This window comes from Ciconia boyciana, chromosome 1, assembly GCF_034638445.1.
Source record: "Ciconia boyciana chromosome 1, ASM3463844v1, whole genome shotgun sequence".
NCBI classification, from domain to species: domain Eukaryota; kingdom Metazoa; phylum Chordata; class Aves; order Ciconiiformes; family Ciconiidae; genus Ciconia; species Ciconia boyciana.
Window position 1 is genome coordinate 76,288,299 of NC_132934.1, and position 16,876 is coordinate 76,305,174.

Genomic DNA, 16,876 nt, shown 5'->3' on the forward strand with positions numbered 1-16,876 from the left:
AAAAACTGAATTCCCTTCAGTGGCAACTTTGTTACAATCTCAGAAAAGACGGAGCTGTAGGATTAACATGTAGTAAGTAAAGACAGTTGAGAATTTCCTGTGTCCCAAGTGCCCAGTTGCAGAGTCTAATAGGCCTAAAATAAATTGAAGAATTTTTCTGTAGAATTGTCTTACAATTTGGAGGTGGCCTGTTTTCCATTTCTCAGTGCAGTTTCGCCAATGAATGGAAACACAAGTGTCCCACAGGAAGCTGAGACCAACCACATGATATGCATTGAATGAACAGGTCAAACACACACATCAGTGACAAAGCAATTGGCATTTAAAAGGTCCTAACTGAGACATCAGAGCAGTTGTGTTAATTTGCTTACTAATTGTTGAATTCAGCCTCAACTGTGACCTTACTGCAAGTTTAAAATGAATAAGGGCTGTGCTGTTGGGGACTGTTCCTAGAACAGATCCATGAATCCCCAATCCTTGTGTGAGTGTTCATGTATAATTCTGCTTACACAAGATAATTAGGGTAATCCATCTCTTGCCAAAATGAGGATGTAGCAGTATGCACTGCATGGAGATGCCCACAGACGTGCTGCCTGGCATCTGGGTAGCTAGCCCATCCCCTGTGTGGCCAAATAGGTGAAGCCCATCCTGGCTGTGGAAGAGTACCACATGCAGCTGTCTGCTAATGAGGCTGAATCTGTGTGTGTGTGTGGGAAATAACTGTAGTCTAAGACTGTCGTAATCTATTGGAGCTGTAGGTTTTGTATATCATGCTGGAATTACAGAGCGTTGAGGAAGAACCTAAATTATCATCTTCTGTGCTTGTGTAGGGGTGGTGAACCAGCCAGTATTTGGCCTCGTTGTACAAAACACGGTATGCTTGCCGAGTGAGAGAGTTCTGCTCATGAAAACTTACGCTCTAAATAGAAAATGCAAAAAAACAAGAAGAGAAGAGAATTATTCTCCTTTTAGGAACAGAAGAACTAAATGAGCTGTCTAAGTCATGCTGGACGTTTCTGGCAGAGCTAAGATTTGGTGCCAGACTGATGCTCAGCTGATTTTTTTTTCAGAGTGCTCACTATTACCTTTATTTGCTCATATCTGTTGTGGCAGAGTTTTTCTCAGGTGATATGAGAAACATCTGCTAGTCATCCAAGAAGCAATATAAACAGACCAGTAGTAACCCCTAATAAGTAATAGTGATTGTTGATTCGCTTTCTGAATTATGAGAGTAAAATACCTTTCAACTCTTCCATTTACATTTGAATTTAAAAATTGGAGGCTTTCTCATCAAAAGGAGAAGTGTTAGTTGCCCAATTGCAAATAGAGTCTTGAAATGCTGCTTTATGCTTGCTGCTGCTCAGCAGATGTTTTGTCTTTCCTGGCAGGACAGGGAACAAGAACTGGAGCAACTGACAAAGGAGCTGCGACAGGTCAATCTCCAACAGTTCATCCAGCAAACAGGAACAAAGGTCACGGTGCTGCCAGCAGACCCCATTGAGGTGGAGGCCCCGCATGTGGAGCTCGAGAGAGGTGCAGCACTCAGAATGCTTTTGGTGGGCGGGAGAAGGGGATGGCAATGTGTTTGCCTGCTGCATTACTGCTAGCACTCGTACATAAGTGAATCATCTGTTAGCGAAGAAGTTAGCAAAATATTAAGAAAGCACAGTGTCAAATACTTCTTTTCATTCCAAGGGTTTAGCAAGCTATAAATAAAGCGCAGTATGTAGATAACGTCTCTCCTACTGTGCCTGGGCATGTGTTTGTCCCATCAGTAACCCATTATGTCAGTAGCTTTCAAGTATGGCCACCATGGCTGCAGGCGTGTAAGCTGGCACGCAACATGATTGCATGCCTGACATTGCTGTTCATCTGGGTTCTTCCTCTTCTGGGGGCATGTGTTGTCAAAGTAGAAAAAGGAATGTGTCTGGATCTCGAGAAATCCCAGACAGCAGCCTCGTGGGAATAGGAGCTCATCCAGCTGGGCTGCCAGCCATCCAGAAGTCCGGCACAGATGGCTGTTACGGCATGTGCAAATTGACTTTGCCCCTAGTGAGATCAGTGCATGCTGCACATGCCCACATCTGAATTCAGAATTTCCTAGACAGAAACATGGGAGCACTTTGAATGCGTGTCACAACTGTGGCACAAGCAGACACTCCTTTGCTGTGGCTTGGCCTCTGCTGTGGTGTGCTTTCCCCGGTACCCTGCTTGCAAGGGGCCTGTTTCTCTCAGCATTCTCCTTAGCTAGTTCTGTCCCTCCTCTCAGAAAACTTTCTAACCAAAAGGCATTGGGAGGGTAGGGAGGTGGGGAGAGAAGACAAGACAACCAGGCCTTAAATGTCAGCACTGGTATGAAGTTTCTCTTAAGTGGGCAGGAAGCTGAAGCTTTGAGTTATGTATAGGTACAAGCTCTTTCTGCATGTTGCTGTATAAAAGTATTGCATGTATCCATGTGCATGTTCCTTGTGGGAGGGTAATTCTATTGAGTAGGTATATCTTTCTGTTTTGAAATGAGTAGGAGGCGTGCACCTTAGATCTCATTACTTCCTAGTCAGGCATTTGAATTTTTTGTTGCATGTGGTGTTAGTTTTTCTATACTGCACTAAGCAGGAAGAAGAGAGGTGTTCTACACATCACCCATGATTATGACTTTTCTAACTGCCCTTTTTCTTGTGCAGAGCCAACATTTCAGTCTGGGTCACTGAAGCGCCCTGGCTCATCGAGGCAGCTCCCCAGTAACCTTCGGATTCTACAGAATCCCCTGTCGTCTGGTTTTAACCCGGAGGGCATTTATGTATGACAGTACATACCTCTTCTGGAGAGGACCTAGCAAGGTACCCTGGACAAGATACACTTTTGTTTTATTCTGCCAATGATGAATGGAAGAAGATTAATTTTTTTTTTTTTAATTAAGCCACCGTATGTTTTTCTTCTTCTTCCTCCAACACACCACTTGGAGCCATACCCTGTGCACTGATGCTAAAGAGACAGAGGAACTGTCTCGATTCGTAATTGGCAAGGATGAACTTGCTGTCAACACAGCTAGAGTGCAAAAACCTTGATTCGTTTTTGCCACTTCAGAAGTGTTTGGGAAAGTATTGTTCCATGTATAGGCATAAATAAAAGACTGAGGGTGAAGAAAACCATGTATGCAACTTACCTGAGGTTTAATTTATTCCCTTTGATCAACGGACGTGTGAATGTTGACCTTTTATATTTTTATTTTTAACTTGTGAATAATCACGTATGGCTGTATGTCAGTCTGACAAGGTGACTTTAATTTGTGTGTACAACCATCTACCATTTGTTCAAGTACAAAAACTTGCAATGCAGAGTTCTGGGGAGTGCTGAACCATTAAAATGGTTTCTCACCACTGACTTTGTTAATTTCTGTTGTGGGTCATAATACGTCATGTTCCATCCATTGCTACCTTTTAAGGCTTGAAAAGTGAGCTTGTGGGATTTACTTGCTGTTGAATCTGCCTTGAATGAAGCACCTAGTGTTCAAAAGATTTATGGAATTTAAACCTTGGCTTGGTAAAAATATTTCCAGCATATGATTGAGGATGCACTAGTTAGATGATATTTTATTATATAGAATGTATATTTGAAATATTTTGCCACATTGTATATGCCTTTGAGAAAAGAACAATGTAAGAAGTTGTCTTCATATATCTTACCAAAAGAGAGTAGGAGGCTTTCACTGTGTGTGATTTTGTACTTTATTTTTTCCATTAGCCATTACAGTGTTCTTGTTCTGCGGTAAATCTTGTTGTTGGAGGAGAAAAAAAACACAAAACAAATGAGCATTCTCTTCCAAAATTCACTCAAGTTTTGTAGAGGGAAGAAACCTGGCAGAGTCCCATGAAGTCAATAGCAGAGCTTCTACTGACTTGAGTGGGGCCAGGATTTCATTCCAGGTCCCCAGTGCTAAATGGTAGATGTTTAGCCTCTTTGAAAGATGTATTGCTGCTTAGTCACTTACAGAATATAAAGCTTACAAACAGGAAATCCACACATTTGATAGTAATTTTTTACAAAAAAATGTGAAAAGAGAACATTATCGTATCTTGATGTCACTCTAATGCAATCAAAGCTAAGCAAGGATTAGGCAAAATGGCTTCCATGCAGAAAGTAAGACACTACCAAGTAGCATGTTGGTTACAGGCCTTGAAATGAGATTGCTAAAGTTGACACCAGGTTTGTAGAGAAAGTGACTGGCATCAGTGGGACACTTTGTATGCGTTAGGAGGCTGGCCTCATGGATGTGTTAAAGAAGGGATGGGCCTTACCTAGTTGCATTTGGATTTCCTGCTCTAACAGCAGCTCATACCATCATCCCCACCTTGAGATCCCCTTGGCATGAGAGGGGATCACTGTGCTTTCACTGCAGTATTGAATACCTGGACGTCAGTCAGTGGTAAAATGACAGAGCTCCTGATGTCTTTGGTAGGGTCAGGGTCTTACCACTGGTAGGAAATTCCAAGCTTTTTGCCATAGAAAATACTTAAGAATTCTTAACTCCTAGCATCCTCTTGTGTTGATTTACTGATGTGCAGATAAATGTTAATTGAAGTTTCCTTTTTTAAAAAAGGAGCTTCTTGACAAATGGAAGTTTTATAAGATATAGTAGAAGATGAAGGACTCTTAAGTGTTTAATGCATTTTTTCCCCCCTTTCCACTTATTAATGGTATCATATATTCTAAAAATGCTGCTGTATTTAGACTAACAGCAACAGATAAGGCTGTGAATATATAAAGGACCTTTCCAAATGGATTCTGAATTTTTATTGTTGAACTTATCAGGTCTTTGGTTTGGTTTTGGTTTTTTCCCCTCCCCTCCCCTTGTGAGCAAACTGGAAAATGAGATGTTCCTACCTGAGGAATCTTTGCAGTGCTCACAGATTTTACTGTTAGTTTATCACAATTCTGTGCTCATGTTTACTGTGCCCATAACTTTGTATTAAAAAAAAAAAAAAAAGAATGTGTATATATATATATATATTAAAAAAAGTGTAAAATATACGTAGTTTGGGGACAATATCTGTCCAAGGTACTTGAGCATATATGCCTTACATTCTGGGTTCAATTTACAGAAAGAAAATGGCCCTCTCCAGTGGATATCTTGCATCTTCAGCACCTCTTAATGTTAGAGAACTGAGGCACTCAGCACCTTGCAAAGTCTGGCCCAAATTATGCTGCATGGGGGCGGGGGGAAACACAAGGAAAAGCTTGTTGCAATTTCAGTCTTGTACTGAGATGAAGTATTGTTAAGGCAGATCAGCATACTTATGCAGTTAATGTTTTTGTCATACTTTTTGACTGGTCCATCTCCCACAGATGTCAGTTTGAGCTGAATTGGGCTCTTGCTTCATAAAAACTGCTCTCTTTCTCTGCCAGGTTATTCTTTAAGATGGAGAAGGAGGAAAAGGATTAAAAGGAAGGGGAAAAGCAGCTTTGGAGGGCTTGTGTTACGGCTTTGTAATAGAATCAAAGAAGGAATTTGTCATTTAAGTTAAAAAGTAGCATCTGCTGATTGCAGCAGCTGTTTGACAGAAGGGCCAGCCTGGAGCTGGTTCTGGAGCGGCCACTGCATCATTGAGTGGACCCTCCTTGTCAGGGCTTTAACATATGTCAAGGTGATCTGAAAAATGTTTACAGCTTCAGCCACTGTTGTGGCAAAGGAGAGGCTTTGGTATCCAAACCTGTCATTTGTGAGACACTGACAAATTCCCCTGCCCCCACCGTGCTCCTCTTGCTTATTGAATTTCACCCAGGTTAAAGTTCTGTAGCATTTTCACCCTCTCTGTAAATAAACCAAAAATAAATGGCATGCCCTTGCATTAAATGTGAATTGAACAATGTATTACAGTTATAAAAATTCCTCACATTATGGCGTTAAGAGTTTTGCTTCTGATCAACTGCAGAACCTCACTCTTTCTTTACAAATGTAGAAAAATTCATTTTCAGAAGTGTTTCAGACCTACTTATGGGGCATTAGCAGAAAGGAAGCTACACATACTAATTTTAACAAGTGCCATATTATTTACTGGCCAGCATGATAAAAATTGGGGGTTTTTTGCTTGCATTAAATAGTTGAGTACACAAGCACTATTTTCCAGTTCACAGGGAATTTATATGGAGAACTTATGTAATTTATTACTAATGGAAATTAACTGTGTTACCTCTCATCCATGAGGATACAGTTTATTTTTGCCGGTGATGCTATGTTGTTAGGGGAAAAGGGGGGGGGGAGGTTGACCATTTGAAAAGCCAGTAGGTTAAGGCTAAGGTAAACATTCTGAATGCCCGAGCAACGGAGAAACCCAAGTCCCACTCAGAAGTCAGCTAGGAACCTGCCTCCCGTTATCTTTCAGTGGGACTTAGGTTCCCAAGTGCCTGAATTGCTTCTGGAAATGGTATGTTAGCTTTGAGATTACTTGCTTTTCTAAACCCTAGCAAGTTGGAAGGAAGTTCTTGAAGAAGAGAACTACCACTAGCATTAGCAATATGCAAACATACTTTCATTGTGAGGTAAGAGGGAAGAGATCCTTCAGTGAAATAAAAATCTCCTCTTGGGGCAATAATTGCCTTGTTTTTAGCATGAAGAGTATTGCATTATTTAGTGAGCTGGGATCATATAAGTATGAGCAAAAAAATGGATCTTGTAATTTTTAGTGAGTTATCTTGAAGCATATAAATTCCTGATGTGCATTAACTTGAGTGAATTGGGCCTTAATGATCCATGTAAATAACAAAACTGTATTCAGATATTTTTTCCAGAAAATAGTCTCTAATGGTCTGTACTTAAAATAAGTGTCAAAGTGTTACTTTTATATTACATCTTTTTTTTTTTTTTTAGAACATTGAAACATGCATGTTTATTCCATTTGCTACAGTATTTTAATGTTTTGGATGAAGGCCATCGGTTGTATGGAGATGACAAAACAATCATTCTGTCTATTTATTCAGTATTGCTGCTTAAAGTTTTCAAAATAAAGCTTTCAATGCCAATATAGTGACTGATTGAAAGCTGTTCTAGCTCTCTTCAGATGTTTTTTTCTATGTTTATAGAAAACTAAATAAGTGAAACTTGGTATATAAACTGTTATACCAGCAAAGAATTATTGCAATAATATTGTGGGGAGGGGTTGGGGGTGTAAACATGTGTAGTATATACATAGACATATGCATGCAGTGAATGCATTTAGGTCTCAAATAAATGGAGTGCTGAAGAATGTTCGAATCCTTTGTGGTCTTGCAAGCAACTTACACATGCGATCAAATACTGGTTAGTGCTTCATGCCAGTGTGCAGTGCTTGTGAGGGGCAGAACAAGCAGAGGTGGTCACAAAGGATCAACTTGGAGCCCTTTGAACCAAATGGGATTTAAGCACATTCTTGAGTATTCCATGGATGTGTTTCTGAATTGGGCCTAAAAGCATGTTCTGATACAAAAATCTCAGTTGCAGCAAGGATGCCTTGTTTCAAGCATAGGTGGTACCTCTGAAAATTTGAGTAGTTCTGAGATGGATCAAGTATGCCTGCTCTATTTGTAAAGGGTATCAAAATGCAGAGAACATTCATCCTCATATGATCACCCCATGAAACTACTATCTAGGGGTTCTGACTGGAAGATTTGAGTTGCTGACACTTTAACCTAGGAAGCAACGCAAACTAACTGTGAAAACACGAGTGAGCATTCTATTACTGCTCTGCTTTGATGCAAGATGAAAAATCTGTATTATATGTAACTATATTTTTTTGTCATTTAAAAAGCTTCTATTTTTTATTATTCTCATGAATGGTTGACAAAAGATAATGGATATGCTCCCGTACAATAAATTCCCCTCTGAAACTTTGGGTCTTTACAGTTCATGGTTTGCTGGAATTGCAGTGTACATCTCGCACACATCTCGTAATACAACTACTGGAACTCTGTGTGTCAAAGAACACTTAGCCTGAAAGCAGGCCAAGGTAATGCTTGGTGTGTCTAGAGCTCAAATGCTTTCAGAAATGACTGTGTGTCGAGCATTAGGACACAATGAACACTCCTAAATGACAATTGACTTGGAGGTGTGGGACATACAACTGGTTGGTGTGGGAACTCTATGGAAGACAAGACAGGTCCTCTACCATAAAGTGTGCACGTGCTGTATTTCAATCAGATATAGCCCAGGAACCGTAAGAGAATGGAGTAGCTTGTTTTCAACTGAGGAACTGTTACTAAGATATTAATCCTGAAAAGATAGAATTGGTCAGCGACTCGGAGTGTAACTTAAAGCAGAGGCAGGGGTTGGTTTGGAGATGATCAGGGGAGGAATTGAATGTACAGAATCTTCACACAACAAATACCAGGTGCAGAGATGCTTCAGGGAGCAGGAAGAAATGAAGCTTTGAACAAGGAACTGAAGACCCGATTCAGGCTTACTCCTGGTGAAGACCGGAGGGCCTGTGAAGATCACTTGAGATCATTTGAGTTAGTCAAGGCAGAGAACTTGCTACAGCTGGGGACTTGTGATTTAAGCCATCCAAATGCAGTCCTTAGTCTAATATCCCAACAAATGGCTTTTCCTAAGCCAACTGGAGCCTGTTCTCATTCGATGCGAGGAGAAATGAGCTAACACTAGTAGCACTGTTGACTGGCGATAAGACAAAGAATGTCATGAGCTTCACTGAAACCCTAGCATGTGGCATTCATATTGGCAGGACCATGTAAGTTGTAGAGGACCTCTGCCCCTGAAAGGTACCCTTTTCTGCTTCTGTGCAACTTAAATGGCTGGGTTTTGTGGTAACTAAGGTTTCCCAGCATGCTCAGTAGAGCCAGGGGTACAGCTAATGGTTCTGATCTTTTGCTTTGCCTTTAAAGAACAAAGTGGTATATTTGTGCGTGACTGCTGCAGCACTAACTAGCTCAGCGTAACTGGACCTCTAATGAGTTGCAAAACCAGACCAGATCAATGGTCCATGTCATTTAGAAGCTGTACTGAGTTCTTCTGCCTGTCACATCTTTGTCAGCTAGGTGGTATTTCTTTATAATCCCAATTTTTAATGATTGTTTCAACTAAGTTGTCTAGTGTCTGAAATAGGGCACAATGAGAACGGTCCCCATTATTGCCTTTCTTGAAAATGATATATTTGCTACCTTTGGTATTGTAGCTAGTGTTAATGAGTGAGTATTTTCTAGGTCAGCCACTGCTTCATCATTAACTTTCTCCAGAAATACTGGATGGAGACAATCTCAGCGGGTCTGTTTTGTTCTATTTTTCCAGGTGGGTATGCAGTGTACTTTTTTCCATCCTTTGCAGCAAGTTCCTTGTTCTGTGTGCTGTCAGGTCAGCAAACTGTGGGGTTGATTTGTTAAACATGATCCACTGTGCAGTGAGTGACTTGAAAAGAGCCTCTTCGGCATGTGCTAATGCAACAAGGAACTTGATGCAAACAGAGATAATAAACTTGGTTGAGCAACCTCACTACTTGTCTGATCAACTCAGACACTGCCAGTGTCCTCATGCCACTTCTGGTGGGTCTCTCTGTGCCCCCCTGGGGCAAGAAACCTCCTTGCTGTCATACAGACAGCCCTGGTGTTTCTCTCCCGTGAATGTGTATTTGCTCTGCACTGACTCCTGGCTAAGACAGATGTCCGTTCCTCATGCAAACTAAAGTTTGATTTCTAGAGAGGCTTTTCTGATCTGAATCCCTGGCTATGGAAAGGCTGCAGGGATCTCTGCAATCTCTTGTGGAGTAAGAGAGTGTCATCACAGTATCATCACACTTTTTTGTTCAGCCATCCGGAAGTTGAAGGAGGTGAAATACAGCTACAGCAGAATGGGTTTTCAGCTGCGAGAGCTGGCAGTTGGGTGTTAATCTCCAGTATTTGCTTTGGCCCACGCGGATTAAGTATATGAGACTTTGATTTCAGTTTCCAGTCCTCTGAGTCACAGGTATATCAAGGAGAAGCAGAGTTATGAAAACAATGTGAAGTCCAATCAACAGGACAGATTCCTGTATGGTAACACACTGATGAACGGGATTTGGCCTGCAACAGTTATGAGCTATGTCCTACACCCCTGTCACATAATGTAATTACTTTATTAATCACCTGTGTATTAGCTTGTTCCCCAATAGCATGCTTTCACATATACTGTTCCTGCAAAATAGAGAATGATGCTATTGTTCAAGCTATAGTTTTCCCTTCCTGTGCATCTTTTTTGCATATGCTCTTTTGTGCCTATTGTTTCAGCTATGCACTTTGTCTTGCTTTACCCCTCTGCAGAAGGAGGAAGGCAATAAGTAATTGGAAGACTTAGATCTTTTATATTGCATTTTCTCACTAAGATTCAGTCCTGGGTCAAGGTGGAGGGAAGAGAAGTTTTCTATTATTTCATTTTAATGAGCAAAAGTTTGAAGAAAAATATTCAGAAGAGCTCCAGCTGGGTTTATGAAAAGTCCACTTAAAAAAACCTTATCCAGTGAAGCACAAATGAGTGCAAATAATTACCTTCCTAGGTATTTTGAAAGGGAGGGCTTCTGGTTAAAACAAACAAAAGAGGGGGGGGGGACGACGGACGTACACCAAGTAAAACACCTTTAACCTGTTTCGTATGTGCCCTGAAGTCCCTTTCAGTACCCATGTGATGGAAAGTGAAAGGAATCATCCAGCTTTAGAGCCAGTGACATGGTATCACAAGGTACAATCAGTCACTGTTTCTAAAATAAAATTCAGGCCAGCCTTTAAGTGGGGAATAACTGGAATTTCTTTGTTGTTGCCTATGAAGCTTCTCATAAATTACTACTTATCACAACCTGCAGTAGCATATCCCTTTTATCAGGTGTACCAAACTGCTTTTCATTAAATGTTATGTGCCCAGAAAAGATGATTTGATTTTAGCAGTCACAATCAACCTGAGGTGAACTTTGATCAATGAGAACTGCCCCCTCTGGAAAGCTGAAGAGAAACCTGAGAACACCAGCTGACCTTTAACTACGCTTTGTTGCTACAAAGTTGTCTTAACTGTTCTCTTGACCTAGCAAATCTGCATCATGGTTACCAAGACTATGACCTGGATTCTCCATCGTCACATAGCTTGTCTCATGTACAAAACGAGTGCGGACAAGACAGTGACATGGCTACATGAGAAAGGTAACAAAGTCCATTAGCTGTACAGCTGGCGTGAAAGGTTACGCTAGATGCAGGGCACCACATAATCTTGTCCCCTCAACTCTTGTCACGTCACTGCAATTACAACGAGGTCTACACAAGAGGGCAGCAATACATGCTGGCATGCCTGGAGCAGCGTAGCCACGCAGCTAGTTGAAAAGCAGATTTTATAGGCATATATAGCACATGATAGACAATCATGTAAAATATGCAACATTCCATCTTTAAATATGTTCTTTCAGAAAGGACAGAATAATACTTATAAAGAACCACGTCCTAGTCACAGCGTGTGTGTAGCTGACACACAAATGATGTGATTCCTGCAGTTCTGTGAGGAGGGCTCAGGCCTGGTAGCTTTCTGAAACCTGTACAGATGTGAGTCAAAACATTCCATTTTAGAGATTATCCTGGGCCTGGTGTATTTGCCTGGGACTGGGAAGCTCTTGTTTCATTTCCCAGCTCTGCCACAGATTTCCTGTGTGTGACCTTGGGCAAGCTACTATAATCCCTCTGGGTTGGAGTCCCCCAGCTGTAAGCTTGAGATAATACGCTTCATCCCCTTTGACTTTGTCTATATATACTGCAAGCCCTGTGGGGAACAGCATCTCATTTCCTATTTGTTTGGCAAATAGTACTTAGCACAATGTGGTCCTGATCTTGGCTGTGCCATCTAGATGCTATTGCAATGAAGTATATTTTTATGTCGTACCAAGAGGATGACAAGAAGTCACTCTGAGTTAGTTTTGTGTTACAGTGAGAGCAAGATGCAGATGTGCTGAGGGAAGCTGAAGGTTTCTGAAGGTGAATTCTTGTTTAGTTTAAATTGATTTCTTTTTCTAAAGGTGTAAAAAGGCAAGTAAAGGAATAAAACCTTCTCATTTCAACTTTTGCTCAACTGTTCTTCTTGCAAAGTGACAAGAGGCACTTGCTATTACAAGAGGCAGCTTAAATCCTTTTGCAAGCACTACGTGGGAGTGTGTTGTACCTAATCGATAGAAATGATTGACTGGGCAGGCTGAGATTTGCTTGGTGGTCCTAAACGTTCCAGTGTTTCCACAAGTCTGACGATGTTCTAACAATGTGCAAGCAACTAGTAATCCACCATGACAGGTTACTATTTCACGGTTGTCTGTAGATACCTAAGTGCCCTGTGGTATTGGGGGCTGAAGAGAGAAAGTCTGCAAGAATTAGAATTGTAGGAGGGTGCCTTTTTTTAGTTGTTTTCCGATTCCAAAGTGTTTTCTACATGCTCACAGTAAATTTAGTTAACTAACACACACCTCGGCTGCACTTACTCTGGAAACCTGCACAGAATGAGCACCCTTCAGCATGCCGGAGCACAGAGACTCAACCCTACTGCTCAGTTCTGAGATTAAAGATCATTTTAAGGTGTTGCCATCTGAACCCATTTAAGTAATAATTACTGCAGCTGCCGGTATTTGACCAGGCAATTAATAATCAGTCTCATGGCATCTTATCTCATGTCCTGCTCAATAAAGTTCTTGCTGCTACCTTTGTCCATGGTCATCTGAGGAACTGTACAGCAGGAAGCACTTGTTTCTAGGAACACATCTCTCCTTTGGTAGGAAAAATGACTTGGCCTGCCCCATGTGTGCAGTCACACAGGACAAGCACATATTTTGGATGCTGTGAGCAACCGCAAAACCAGGCTCAGTAGCCTGAGAAGCGTGAGTACCCAGTGAAATTGCTTGTTGACATATCTTTGTTCATTGTTGGAACACAGCCTAAAATTCCCAAGAAATAAAAGCTATCTTCTTATGTTACTATAATTGAATAACAATGATCCTAAGCATATACATTTTTTATATGTGCACACACAGAGATATGTGTATGTAGTCAAGTCATTAGATATCATTATCCCTTGTCAGCTTGGGAAACTAAGGCCCAGGGAGGTGAAGGGCCTTCACAGAAGAAGTACATGCCCTTCATCTCTGTGTACCTACTTTGGTATATGGATTTTTCACTAAAAAGTCTGTTCTGATCACACAGAAATACAGAATTGTCCAACAACAGTTCAGTCAGGCTGGAGGGCCATCTGGCCTAGCATTCAGCCTCTAGTTCTAAGGCAAGAGCTGAATGGGCACAAGCAGCTCAATAGTAAACAGTACCCTGGTCTGGAGTTACCAAAATAACTTACTTGGCGGGGAAGCTTTCCCTAACCCTTCAGTCAAAGGTTAAATCTCTTCCTGATAGCAGAGGATTTATCTCCCTTCCAAACTAAACAATCTAAGCACTTCAAGTGACCCAATCTCTCCTTTTGCAAGTGTTGTGCCAGGTTTGACCAATAAAGCTTTTACCTTTGAGATCTAATTAGTCTATTTTGAACTTAAAGCTTTACTCTACAAAACTAGCGTCTTCATCTACCACTGATTTTAGCACACTCGTTTCAGCATATGCAGAAGGAGTTCAGCTCCTTGCAGAATTAAGCCCATTTGTTTTAAGTTCCTTGGCAGGGACTGCAAAGCGGGGAAGTCAAAATTAACAACAATAATAACAAGCTATTCTATGATAAAGTGTCAGGTTTGTGTTTTCTTGTAGTGCAGATCATCAAGACTCCAGTTACCTCCATCAGTTTTTCACCTTCAAGATGTAAAATATTCTTAAGAGCCTGAACTACGAATAAGGGAAGTCTTCGTGGCACTGTTCCATCTCATTTTGGCTATAGAAATGCACACACTCTCTTATGCACAGGAGATGGGCTCACTGCATTTTGCTGCCTCCATGTCTGATTAAAGCCAGAAAGTGAAAAGGTAACTGAGGGGTATTAGTAAAAGGAACTCCATCTCAGCAATGGAATTCTGGAGTGGCTGTGTTTGGGGTTTAAAATTTGAGTCTGTTCCCATTTCTTCTTCAGGTAACTGTACTTAGCTTATTGCTTCTCTTATCAGCATATGCAAGGTACCTGTTTTGCTAGAAAAGCCATGCAGCAAAACTAGAAAGAGACAACTGCAATTAGATTTGAAGTCACCCAAGAAACTACAGCATTTTTAAACCATACGTCCAAAAAAGTTGTCATTTCACAGTGCTGCTCCTGCTACGGTTCACTACTGCATGGCTGAATTGCAGTTTCACCTACCTTGCGGTACTGGCTGTGATAGATCAGGGACAGATCAGAAGGAAAAAAAGGTTCTCAGCTGTGCAGCATGCAGTTGTGAGGCAGTGGTTCTGAACTGCCTTTCTGCTCCTCCTGGCCCAGCCAGAAGCTTGAGACTCTCCTGTAACGTGGAGGTGCCTTCAGCCAAAGGGGCAGGCGTGCATCTTGAAGGCACTGTCACGTGGACTCATCGGGAACATCTGGGGAAAAGGAGGAGATCCCCTCTTTACACGCTTGTACAAATACAAATGATTGGACTATACCTACTAGGGAAAATACTAGGGTAGCCCTAAACTACCAGCGTGCCGTTCAAGACCAGGCAGCTTTGTTTCTGGAGAAGCTATAGATGATCTCCGAGTAAAACAGAAGGAAGGGACATGCAGTGCCTTCTCACTGACTTGACAGGCAACTGAATTGCCCTCTACCCCTTTGAATGTATTGCCCTGGGGTTACTAAACTCAAGCAACTCCATGACATTACCATGTACTTTTAAAATCAGTTATTGCAGACTCAGCATGTTCAGCAATCACAGCAAACAGCTGGACTCTTGGAAATACCTTCTGGGCCTGGCAGGACACTGATGGGAGCATGCTTCCCATAGATGGCTCCTGGGGCATGGCACACAGATTACGCTCAAAGGTCATTTTAAATAACTGTACTTACCTTGTAATTTACAACACTGGAATTGGCCCCGTGACCAGTTGTGTTAGGCATTTTGCAAAGCCACTTCATGTTCTGCAGACAGACGGATATACCTTTACTTTGTTATTTCTCTGTTCTGTAGAACAAATTGCAACCCAAGCATACAACTTCTCTCTCCTGTGCCAAGGAGCAGGAACACGTGCAGCCCAGGTTTACAGAATCACATTTTTCTTTACAGAGGGACTAGGAGTGGCCAGAAGGATTGTCTAATGACAGCAGCTTGTTAGACCATGGTAGCTCCTTCTCTCTCAGATGTCAGGAGATGTTGAAGGACGCACAGGCAGCCTTAACTCTGACCCTTGCCCACACACATTCCCATACTCTTCAGTTACCTTGGTAGCACCCGTAATAAGCAGCTCTTGCCTATTCTACACACCTTTTCTATTTTTTAAACAGTCTGATATTAAACAGTTTTTTCCTACTCATGTTGATAGATACCCCTCTACAGATGTCTCCTTCCCGACTTCACTCTGGAAACCAAAGTCCCGGTTGTAGTGCATGGTCATTGTTTAACCGCAGCGGGCAACTGAGCCCCACACAGCCGCTCGCTCACTCCCCCACAGTAGGATGGGGGAGAGAATCACAAGAGTAAAAGTGAGAAAACTCACGGGTTGAGATAAAGACAGTTTAATAGGTAAAGCAAAAGCCACACACACAGGCAAAGCAAAACAAGGAATTCATTCACTGCTTCCCATCGGCAGGCAGGTGTTCAGCCATCTCCAGGAAAGCAGGGCTCCACCACATGTAATGGTTACTTGGTAAGACAAATGCTGTAACTCTGAACGCCCCCCCCCTTCCTTCTTCTTCCCCAGCTTTATATGCTGAGCATGACATCATATGGTATGGAATAGCCCTTTGGCCAGTTGGGGTCAGCTGTCCCAGCCGTGTCCCCTCCCAGCTTCTTGTGCACCCCCAGCCTACTCGCTGGTGGGGTGGGGTGAGAAGCAGAAGAGGCTTTGACTCTGTGTAAGCCCTGCTCAGCAGTAACTAAGACATCCCTGTGTTACCAACACTGTTTTCAGGGCAAATCCAAAACACAGCCCCATGCTAGCTACTATGAAGAAAATTAGCTCTGTTTCAGCCAAAACCAGCACATGCATTCAGCATGACAGACCCAGCAAACTGCCTGTATGTCAAAACCAGAGCATCCGTAAGAGTTTACAGTACTGGAAAAAACAAACCAACCTCACATTCATGCTTTCAGTCCCCTAACTCATAGCAGCTTCTCTCTAGAACAACAGAGGGCACCACTTTTCACACAAAAAACTGCAGCTGGAAGAGAAGCAGCCCTGCATTTGAATAATAGTTTGGTAACTAGAACATTTCTTTCTCAGTAGGTGATTGGGATTGAATATTCTTCCTCCAAGAAGGTTCACCTCTGCATCTCCCACTCCCTGGGGGAAGGCCCTCGCCAAAAGCTGTTCTCAGAGATGTGTACTATTTCTCTTGCGGATCTCATCCTAGTTTGCACAGAATAATTAAGCAGTCACTTACTGAGAAATAGCTTTAGCCTATTGATTAGGGTCTTCACTTAGGGGAAGAGGAAACCAGAGTGGCAGTTCCTACCCCAGCTCCTGTGAAGGTCTGGTTCTTTTCCAGTGGGTCTGTAATGTAAAATGCATAAACATGCTGCAAAGCAGGGCTGGAATCTAGGTTTCCCCTCTCAGATGACTGCATTATCTTCTGGTCGTTCTGTGCTGTCCAACAGCTGCCTCCAGCCACAGCCTCCCCTGCCACCGCCAACAGTTTTGAAATAAAGATAGCGAATCTAGTTCAGCTGTTGAAAAACACACTGATTTGCACATCTACCTCTGTGAAAGGCTTTAGGGCTGAGATCCAGGTAGAAGGCAGTGATAATCATCTGAGGCCCAGAGCAGGCAGGGAGTACAGACGTGT

At 42.1% G+C, this 16,876-nt stretch overlaps 1 protein-coding gene across 8 annotated transcripts in view; it reads left to right on the top strand.

The window, feature by feature from the left end:
* The window catches only part of RASSF8 (Ras association domain family member 8), a 93,482-nt gene extending 85,654 nt beyond the window's left edge, over window positions 1–7,828 (top strand). For all 8 annotated transcript variants that reach the window (XM_072875385.1, XM_072875424.1, XM_072875394.1 and 5 more), the window contains 2 exons: window positions 1,389–1,533; window positions 2,682–7,828. In XM_072875385.1, the coding sequence (XP_072731486.1) occupies window positions 1,389–1,533; window positions 2,682–2,803 (267 nt within the window). In that variant the 3' untranslated portion in view covers window positions 2,804–7,828. The remainder of the gene's footprint in view (window positions 1–1,388; window positions 1,534–2,681) is intronic.
* The last annotated feature ends 9,048 nt before the right edge of the window (window positions 7,829–16,876 follow it).